This window comes from Cynocephalus volans, chromosome 11, assembly GCF_027409185.1.
Source record: "Cynocephalus volans isolate mCynVol1 chromosome 11, mCynVol1.pri, whole genome shotgun sequence".
NCBI lineage: Eukaryota > Metazoa > Chordata > Mammalia > Dermoptera > Cynocephalidae > Cynocephalus > Cynocephalus volans.
In genome coordinates, this window is record NC_084470.1 from 28,570,769 (window position 1) to 28,581,498 (window position 10,730).

The 10,730-nt window shown below is 47.1% G+C and overlaps 1 protein-coding gene across 1 annotated transcript in view; it reads right to left on the minus strand.

Moving 5' to 3' along the window:
* SH3BP5 (SH3 domain binding protein 5) overlaps positions 1-511 on the minus strand; it is a 74,105-nt gene extending 73,594 nt beyond the window's left edge. Inside the window, exon 1 of the mRNA XM_063113493.1 lies at positions 189-511. Coding sequence (XP_062969563.1) covers positions 189-332 — 144 coding nt within the window. The 5' untranslated portion in view covers positions 333-511. The remainder of the gene's footprint in view (positions 1-188) is intronic.
* Positions 512-10,730: the final 10,219 nt, after the last annotated feature.

A 10,730-nucleotide genomic window follows, 5' to 3' on the forward strand; every position in this document is an offset into this window, starting at 1 on the left:
CCCCGCAGTACAGTCAGGCCGCATCCACGCGGGCACCGCAGGCTCCCCGTGGAAGGGACGGGGAAGCGGGGTATTCAGACCCTCTCTTCTCGCCCCCGACCCACGGGGCCTCATCCCCCGGACCGCGGACACTGCGGGCTGAGAGGCGGGTGCAAGTGTAGACGCCGACCTCCCCTAGCGCGCCCTACCTGGATCCGGGGGTCCACCTCCTCGTCCTCCTCCAGCCCCTGCTCCATCCCCTCTCCTTCCTCCTCCACCTTCTCCACGTCCCGGGCAAGCGGCAGGAGCTCGGCCGGCTCCTCCGCGCGGCTCCGCTTCAGCGTCGCGTCCATGCGGGCAGCCGGGACGGCAGGCACACCGCGCAGCGCGCTCCGGAGGGCCCCGAGGGGTTGCGGGCGCCTCGGGCTCGGCCGGAGCCGCCTCTCCACAGCCGGGCACGGTCGAGGAGCCGCCGCGGCCGACGCCCGGGAGGCGCCGCTCACGGATGCGGATTCCTCCGGCCGAGGCGGAGCGCGGCGGAGGAAATGCGCGCGGGCGCCCCCTCTCGGCCGAGGCCGTCAGCTCAGCGGCGCCCGCTCCGCCCTCCTGTGCCTGTCCTGCTTATCCAGGTCTCCGTCACAGAAACCCCCGGCTCCCTGAAAGTCCCCGGGGTTGTGAAATGGGCGAGCCCCCACCCCTTTGTAACTTAGCAGCCCGAGCATATCACAAACTACCCATCGTGGGCCGCCTGCTTTGGGGGTAGCGCACGAAAGGAAAGTTTGGGGTATTTCCGTTCTCTGAAGTTCACCTGTACTCAGTGACCCTGGACCCAGTTCCACGACTCGCTCAAACCCCTGTACCCAAAGCACGTCTCTCCCCTCGGGTGAACCTTGGGAACTGGATCTACTTGAAGACTTCCCAACAAAAGGAAACTAACATGTGTGCTCATACAAGAGTACAAAGAGAAGGGCCAGCTGCAGCTCCATACACGGGTTCATGGCCCAAAGGATGTGGCCCTGCTGGGCAGAGCTCCATAACCCAGACCCACGCTCTCATAGGTGTGGGATGGTCCCACCTGAATAGCCAGGAACGTCGAGAATCCACTGAGCCAAAATGCGGGTGGGTTGGTACAGGCTTTCCAAGGAGGTGGCAAGTGTAACTCCTGTTGGTGGGCGTACTCTGGCCAAGGATTTATGAACTGGTGAGGTTTCCTGTCCACCCTCAACAAGTAGGGAGCCAAACTCAGCATCACAAAAGGCCAAACAGTGAAGGGTCTGTGCTGTTATGAAATGTCAGGGCCACTGACATTGATGTCAGGAGAGCACAAGGTCAGATAACCTGAGCAAGGCAGGAGGGGACGTTACCACTGGTCACTACTAATGCCTCCACTGCAGAAATGCAAAATATGTACACTTTCTACACGGAAGCTCTGAGTTTGGAGGACAGACCTACTTGAGAAAGGAGCATTTACCTATCATCAAAGCCACCTTGGAAAATCTGCTTCTGATGGTTTTATCATTTGTTGTCTTTTGGGGGGTGTTTGGCCAGCAGGGGGATCTGAACCTGTGACTTTGGTGTTATAAGGCTACACTCTAACCAAGTGAACTAATTGGCCAGCCTGCTTTTGATGGTTTCATCAGAAACTAAGCCAGGGGATTACTCTTTGGGCAAGATATCACCCTACACATGCTGGCATTGTGGTCCACTATCAAAGGAGATTTATCCTGTCTCCTGGAGGTAGGTCAGGTATATGTCAAAGGTTTGTTTATGAAAAATGTCACACCTGTCCATTGTTCTTTAAATCAAGGGTGAGTCAGCTATTCTGTGAGAAATGTTTTAAAGCTCCTTGCTAAAGAAATAGTTGGTTTTCGAGGGATAGATGAAGTCAGGGACAAGATGGCCATTAAGGATCACACTGGGACACAAGGGCCACCAGTGTTTGCCTGGTAGTTTTTTTTTGTTTGTTTGTTTTTAAAGATGAGCGGTAAGGGGATCTTAACCCTTCACTTGGTGTTGTCAGCACCACGCTCTCCCAGGTGAGCTAACCGGCCATCCCTATATAGGGATCCGAACCCGTGGCCTTGGTATTATCAGCACCACACTCTCCCAAGTGAGCCACGGGCTGGCCCCTGCCTGAAATTTTGAATTGAGCCTATAACTGAGCAGGTTCGTCCTAGCTCTGAATAAACTGAGAGACAGAGGTTGAAATGAGAAATGTGAGGTCAGCCTTGACTGTAAATGCTTCTCAGCTGGTGGAACCCCACCCTCACCATTCTAAACAACCACCCCAAAATACATTTCTGTTTAAGCTGAGACCTAAGAGAAAGAGAGTGGCTTAAAATGCCTCCAGGGACATAGGAAAACCACTCTAGAACATCATCTCAGACTTTGGTTGTGTTTTTAGGTGATTTGGGCCAGCTACAATATTAACCCCAATAGTATTTCTGAAGTTAAAATAAGGAAAATAAATAAACCACAAACAGTGTTAGATGTTTTCTATTGACACATATACGAAGGATCTTCAAAAAGTTCACGGAAGGATTCGTATTATTTTTTAATTCAATTTTTCCGTGATCTCTTTGAAGTACCCTTGTATACGCATATAAATGCATCCTTTGCTGGGAAGAATTCATACCCAACAAAAAGTTGCTACCCCTGGGAAAGGAAGGCAGGTAGAGGCCCAGGATTGGCTGGGATTGGGGGCGGGGGGGGGCAGAGCATTCAAAGGAAACAGTTTTTCAGTAATGTTCCCATTTTTAACAAAGAGGATGTATTTATGATTATTTGTGAAATTTAAAGATAAATTTTAAATAATACATATTGTATTCATTTTCTATTGCTGTGTAACAAAGTACCACAAATTCAGTGGTTTAAAACACACTCTTTATTATCTCCCGGTTCTCTGGGCCCAAAGTTCAAGCGTAGCATGACTAGGGTTTCTGAGTCAGGGTCTTGTCTGGGCTACATTCCTTGAATGGCTTCCAGCTCATTCAAGTTGTTGGCTGAATTCAGTTCCTTATGGTTGTAGGACTGAGGTCTTCACTTCCATGCTGTCAGCCAAGGACCAATCTCTGCTCCTGGAGGTTGTCTGCATTCTTCACCACGTGTCCCCCTCCATATTCAAAGCCAGCAACAGCAAATCTCTCTTGTGTTGCATTCTCTCATGCTCAATCTCTTCTGGAATAGCCTGGTCTCTTTTAAGGATTCATTTGATTAGGTCAGCTCCACCCAGAATAGTCTCCCACTCTTAAAGTCAACTGTGCCATATATATAATCTCATCATGGGAGTGACTATCCCATCATATTCACAAGTTCCCAAAATTATACAGAAACAGGTACACCAGGAGGCAGGAAATGTGGCAACTTTATAATTCTGCCTACTACACAAACTAAAAAGGTGTCAGTTTAGTCTATAACAAAGTACTATAGACTGGGTGACTTATAAACAACAGATTTATAATACATAATTTATTATATAATTTATTTCTCATAGTTCTTGAGGCTGGAAGTCTGACAACAGAGTGCCAGCATGGTTGGGTTCTGGTGAGGGCCCTCTTCCACGTTGCAGACTGCCGACTTCTCAATGTACCCTCACATGTCAGAAAGGGCTAGAGAGCTCTTCGGGGTCTCTTTTATAAGGGCTTTAATCCCATTGATGAAGGTGCCATCCTTCTGACCTAATCACCTTCCAAAGGCCCCAATTACTAATAACGTCATACTGGGGGTTAGGATTTCAGCATATGAATTTTGAAGGAACACAAATGTTCAGTTCATAACAGAAAGCAGGACATGTAAGTTGCTTATAAGCCAAGTAAAAATGCTTAATACAGGTTGAACATCCCAAATCTGAACATCTGAAAGCCAAAACACTTTGGTGCCAAGCATTTCAGATAAGGGATTCTCAACCTGCATTTATTTTAGCTAGTATATTGATCTGGAACAGTGGTTCTGAAGGTATGGGCTGGAGACCCCTGGAAGTCTCTGAGACCTTGCAGGATGTCCATGAGATCAAAAATACCTTCATATTAAGACAGTATTTGTCTTTTTCTTTTCTTTTTTTTTTTTTTAATTTTATTTTGTCGATATACATTGTGGCTGATTATTGCTCCAGTATTTGTCTTTTTCACCCTCAATGTTTCTTGAGTGTACAGTGGAGTTCTCCAGAAGCTACATGACACATGATACCACAACCAGACTGAATGCAAAAGACATGAGAACCCAGCTGTCTTCTATGAAGCCACACATTAAAGAGACTTGCAAACATGTGAAACAATGCTTTTCTGTTTGTTTTTTTGTTTGTTTTATTTTGGAAATTATTTTATTTTTCATTTTGGAAACTAAAGTTATTTTTTTATAAAATTATGATATTCGTGTTAACGTGTAATAGATGTATTGTTGTAAGATGAATTAAGAAATATTTTTAAAATTTTGTTTTAATTTCTACCCAGTAACTACCTGTAGATATAACCACATAAACAAGGGTTCTTGCAGAACTTCAATCACTTTAAATAATATAAAGGAGTCCTGACACCAAAAAGTTTGAGAATGACTGTTTTAGGGAAAATGTATACCAGTTTGGATTATCTTTGTTTTACTTATATTCAAATGTTCCACTTCCTCCTTCACTCAAAAGATGTGTGATCCCAGGCCCTGTTGGTCATTGGTGAAGTGTCTCAGGCAGGGTACATGTTTTCCCATTTTAAAAGACTTTTGTATATAACTTTAACCATTTAAATATAACTTAACCATTTGAAATGACTGAGGAGCTTGTTAGATAAGACACTGCTCATGTGGCATATCTTGGGTTATTTCCTAGATCTATATTTCCTCAGTTCCTATGAAGTCCCCATCACCCGGTTTTAATGTTGCACCTGTAGAGAAAACGGTCCACTTTGTATTGCTTTCTCTGTGATGTGGTTCCCAGAATATGCCTCTGCCTTGCCAGACATCAGGCAGTCCTGAGTGGCGTGTGGCACATCTGTATCAAAGCAGCAGCTTGTTGGCAGGGGTCTGATCACGGGTGCACAGTGTGGACAGAGGTGGATGGCTGACACCGTAACAAAATCTTGAGAACCGCTGTGCTTGGAGACCACACTCCCTGCCTGGTTTATTTCTATTACCTCCTTGCAGTTCCAGTCCGGATAACGGGAAAATACACCATGTGTGTTTGTTCACTGCCCCACCACTTCCTCCGGCTGTGACGTGGTTCCCAGAATATGCCTCTGCCTTGCCAGACATCAGGCAGTCCTGAGTGGCGTGTGGCACATCTGTATCAAAGCAGCAGCTTGTTGGTGAAAATCACAGTCTTTGCACTGTCCCAGTCACCATTTAAAACGGTGGGCTGAAATTTGGAAAGAAGGAAGAAAAAGGTAGCCGATGAGATGAACCTCCCTAATGGGGCCTTATTTGTAATGATCTGGTTTCTTTCATGGGATTATAACCAACCTCTCCTTCTGAAAGCCCACCTCCTCACTGTGTCCCACATTTACAGATCCAAGCCTTGTCCTCCCAGAATTATAAAGAAAGCTGGACTCCAGCAAAGAGAGACCTGCTCCTTATTTCATCCACCCACCAGAGCGGTGAACACTTGGGGATGTTTCTATTTCTGTAGGTGTGGAGAGAAACTTGGATTTGTTTAATAAACACTCCTAGAAAATCCTGCTATGTTCATGGCGTGTCACTTTTTCTTTTTCTTTTTTTCTTTTTTGTCTGGCAAGTACAGGGATTGGACCCCGGACCTTCGTGTCAGCAGCGCCACGTCTAACCAACTGAGCTGACAGGCCCGCCCAGGTGTCACTTTTCTATCTTCAGGTGAACAAAGGGATCTCCAACTGTGTCTAAAATGCTCCTCAGCCTTTTTTGTGAAAAGAGAAACTTGTCTTTCCCCAAAAAACTCTTGAAACCCCAGGAGTGGGGGGATGAAGAGATTTGGTGACTTCGGAGTGCTCGAATTGAGTTTAGGGTGGAAAGATGGCGAGGCAGAAGGATAGTGCTGGCCATGAACGTGGGAAGGGAGCAGTTTTCCCTCCTAGCAACTGAAAAGGGCCACATTACTCACTGTGGGAACACAAGAGTCACACTCACTGTTCTGCCCAAAATGGCCAGGATGGCATTAGAGAGAAGCTGACACTGGGCCTTGAATAATAGAATTTCCTTGAACAGGAGAGTGAGATTTTGTCAAAGAAAGAAAGGTCTTCCCAGACAGGGAAAGTAACATGAGGAGTTACGGACAGAATGAACTGTAAGAAGAACGAGGAGGGGCATCATCACCTTGACTCGGGGCCCAGGAAGGGACGGTGGACAGTGGAAGGGGCCATGGATAAAACCTAAAGAATAGTTTGCGGTGGGTCTCAAAAGGCCTTGAATGCCAGGCTAAAAACTTTGGAATATAAACTGTAGGAAATGAAACACCATCCACTCATTTGTTCATTTCTTCATCTGACAGATATTTTGGGGCACTTAACATGTTTTGGACACTACCAGATGCTGGTTACTGTTCTGAATGAAAGACATAAACTCCTTCCAGTCATGGAACTTGCATTCTGGCAGGAGGAGACAGACAATAAATAAGCAAATGTATAATATATTAGGGGTGACAGGCGCTAAGGGCAAAAATGAAGCAGGGAATGAACAGTGACAAGGTATAAAGGTGCTGTTGTGGTTATGGCAAAGGCCTCTTTGAGAAGAGCACTTTTGTGCCAAGACATGGAAGCAAGGAGAAAGCAAATCATGTATCTTTGGGGGAAAGCACTCCAGTGGCTGAAGCAGCATGTGCAAAGGTCCTGAGGTAGGAATGTACTTGGAGTATTAGAGAGAAAGCAAGGAGGTGGAGATCAGGGTGAGCAGGCCACGGATAGCCAGAAGGAGAGCAAGGGAGATGAAATCAGAGACCTGCAGGTGGGTGGACCATTTAGATTTTATTCTGAGTGCATGATCATGTAATCACTCTGGCTAGTGTGTGGAAAACTAACTGGGAGGACATCGAGGAGCCAGAGGCAGAAGAGACACAAGGAGATCAGTTAGGCTAATGATCAGCCTCTTCTGATTGCTTCTCTTTTCTCATTAAAATAATGATCTAGGCCATCAGCTGAAAATAGGAGGATAGTGGGGGTCATTGGAGTAACAGTGGAGGTTATAGGAGAGAGAGGCGATAAAACAGCTGTCCAGGAGAGTTGGTGAATGAGTTGACCACAGGGATATATTATAATTCCCAGGCTGCGCTGAGCACCCACCTGTGGTTCGAGATTCTCAGTGAGGCCAGTCAGCAAAGGTGAGTGGGTTTTCCCACCTAAGCTCAGCTTCTGGGTGCAGGTGAAATGGTAAGAATGTGGGATTGAATCAGAGTTGTGATTATGCCAAGTGCTTACAGTGGTGGGGAAGAGGGGTGAGAAAGTTGCAGATGCCTATGGGTGTAATAATTTCAACGATGGAACATGGAATCTAAACAGGATCAAATGGGAAGTATGGACATGGGGGGTGGAGGACCGTCAAAACAGTTCCAGGGGGCTTCCGGTCAAGATGGCAGAATAGACGGTCCCCAGCATCACTCTCTCCCACAAATCAACCAATTTACAACTATAAAAAAGCAATGACAGCCAAGCTGGGGCCACTAGAGCTCAGGGGAAGAGGAGGAGAGACCTATGGAGTGCATGAAGGCAGGGGAAGCCGTGAAGAGAGAAAGAAAAAACTACTCGGATCATTTCGAGCCCTGGCCACATCCAGGCTGAAGCCGCTGAGTGCACGGAGCAGGAGCCAGCAAAAACCACAGCTGTGCCCTTCAGATAAAGTTGCTTGGAGGCAGCAGGGGAGAAGAGGGCCTTCGTGGCCCCCAGGCCAGCAAGACCACTAACAGGGTTCCCGTGGACTCATATAGAAGCAAGGAGCCTCAACAACTGAAGAAAAGGAGCCACTCAGAGGCTGGTGAGTCATCACAAGGTACCAGCACATGGCCCACCCCATGGGAAGTGTTCGCAGCACAAGCGGTGGGGGAGATGGGCCACCAGGAGAACACTGGGGCACAGCAAGGACAGTTATCTGCCCCCTATCAGAGAAGGACAACTCACAGGTGACTAGTCGGGAATATAGAATTGCATGGGGTGCAGTTTGATGAAAAGACATAGGCCCAGACCAGAGTTTCGGATCTCTCAAGAGCCAGAAGTACCTTTAAAGTCAACCATTAAAACCTGAGCTGCACAGAAAGCCTTCCCTAGGGAATCAGCAGCAAAGCAGCAATTTAACTCAACCACAGAGCTCAAGTACTTGTCCCCACAGGAAATTCTCCCATTTTAGAAGTAAGTAAAGGACAACAAATTAGTTCCAGCACAAAGTTTAAATGGTGGGAACAGCAAATAATCCAACACAGAAATGAAAGATAAAACAAAGTACCTGCAACCAGAAACAAAGTTTCATATTAACTAGTAAAGGTCTCATTTTACCAAAGAACACCTATAACACATAGAAGGACCAGAAGTCCCCTGGGCTACCAAGACAGAAACGGGGGAGGGCTGGGGGCCTCAGCAAAGCCCCCAGACACCCACAGCCAATCCTGAGGGTGGGGATGAGGGCCTCATCCATGCCCCGCCAACACCCACAGCCAGCCCAGCAGTGACCACCAAGCTGCTGCAGGAAGTGCCCCGGGCTCTCCTGAGCCAGATTGGTGGGGGGCCCAAGGGACTCAGCCATACACCCCTGTCACATGCAACCAGCCCAGCGACGACCACCAAGCCACCACAGGAAGCACTCTGGGCTCTCCCAAGCAGGGACAGTGGGGGGCCTTGGGCCTCAGCCATGCCCCCCCAACACACGCAGCCAGCCCATGACCACCCAGCTGCAGCAAGAAGGGCCCCAGGTTCCTGAGCTGGGATGGTGGGGGCTGAGGGCTTTTCCAAATCCCCTGACATAGACACCCAGCCCAAGCCACTGCTGGAAGCCCCCCAGTCTCCCCTGGGAATGAGGGGGCCACAGGTCTCAATCCCACCCCTCCTCCTTCCTCCTTCTTCCTTCGCATTTCCTTCCCCTTTCCCCTCTCCCCCTCCTTCCCAACTGCTCTGCAACAACATCCTAGAATGTAAAAATAATATTGATAGAATTTCATTTTCTTTAAAAACAAAAAACAAAAAAACAGTTCCAGGAAGCCATGAATCAAGAGTTGGAAAGATGGGAGTAAATTTGAGGCTGCACAGAAGCTGGTGACTGGTAAGATCTGGAGAGAGGGAGAAGAGTCAAATATGATTTCAGAGTTTGAGTGAGAGGATGACACCATTAATTAGAATCTGCACCATAGAAGTTTGGGTTGGGGAGATAATGAATTCGTTTTAGGATATACTGATTTTATAGGGAAAATCCTGAAATCCAAATGCTGAACAAACCCTTTGGAAGGCCTTTCTGTTGCCTCACTACACCGCCCTGCCTTAGCAAGTGCATTCCAGCTCATCTGATCTTTAAGGACAATGTCGGTTTTGTTTTTGACATTTGGGGCCTCCAGCAAACAGTGGCACTGTGGAAGTCTCTTCTTTTGGTGAGGCTCACAGAGAGGTACAGTGACAAGAACTGTATTTGAACTGGGTTCAAATCCCCTGTAGCATTCATGAGCTATCTGACTTTGGACAAGCTATTTACTCTCTCTGAACTTCAATGTCCTCACCTGCAAAATAAGAGTAACAAGACAATCAGAGACATTATGAAGGTTAAATAAAATATTTATAGAATTACTGGCACATAACACAACTTTAATTCGTGGTGGTTGCCTTATCTTTGTTCTTTTCCTCCGCCCTAGGGCTTAACCCTAAAGGAATCAGGTAGATTACACATGAGGTTTTTTAAAATGTTTTTGAAGTGGTTTGCAAACTGAAAGTAGTCAGCAACATTAATTCAATACACTTTTGAGCACCTACTACATGCACGCACTATTTCTGGTACCAATGTGAAGGTCCCAAACGTGTAGATGATAAAGTCTAGTCTCTTCCTACTTGGGGAGACAGGCCCCACAAAAATGGTGTCCCAAGGCGGCAGCCACATGAGTTCTTCATTGTGAAGTTAGGGCTCTTTCTATCAAACTTCAATGCCACTTAAAAGAAAATTTCCTTCAATACTGATTTTTTTAAAAAATGCTTTGCATCTGCTTATTAACCCCTAGAACAGAAACTGCTCCCTGGCCAAAGAAAGAATGAATCTGTTCACACCACACTCTGTGTCAGTGACTGAAAAAAACTAAGAACCAGCATCCTCTGCTGCCCAACCTTGATCTTTACATGGCGCCTTAGACAAGAGACTGCAAACTGGGAGCTCCTGGTGGGATCAGACCCAAGGGCTTGTGCTGTGTCTGCCTGGCACGGCATTTTATACATTTGAGCCAGTAGTTAAAACTCAGGCAATATAACATGAAAGTTCAGACTCTCTGCTTGGCGAGAGTGTGGGTGAGATGTGAGGAGTGGCTGGTCCCTTTAGAACAGCATGCTCTCTCAAGTCAACCTCAGAGCCCTGTTGACAGACCGCTCACACCAGCAGGCCGCACACAGGTAAGTGCTCGACCTCCCCTCAGCCCTGGAGACCCCCTTGGTAAGGTGGCGAGGGGAAGCTGGCTCCCTCTGCCTTCCTCCCCGCTCTCTCTTCTCTTCTCACCAGACCCTGAGGATCATGGCACATGGCAAGATGGAAGAGAATTTTAAAGTAGTCCTTGACCCCTTCGACAATATTTTTCAACCCCAAATGACTGGTTCTCAGAAGAACTCAGAGAATTACAGAAGCCACTT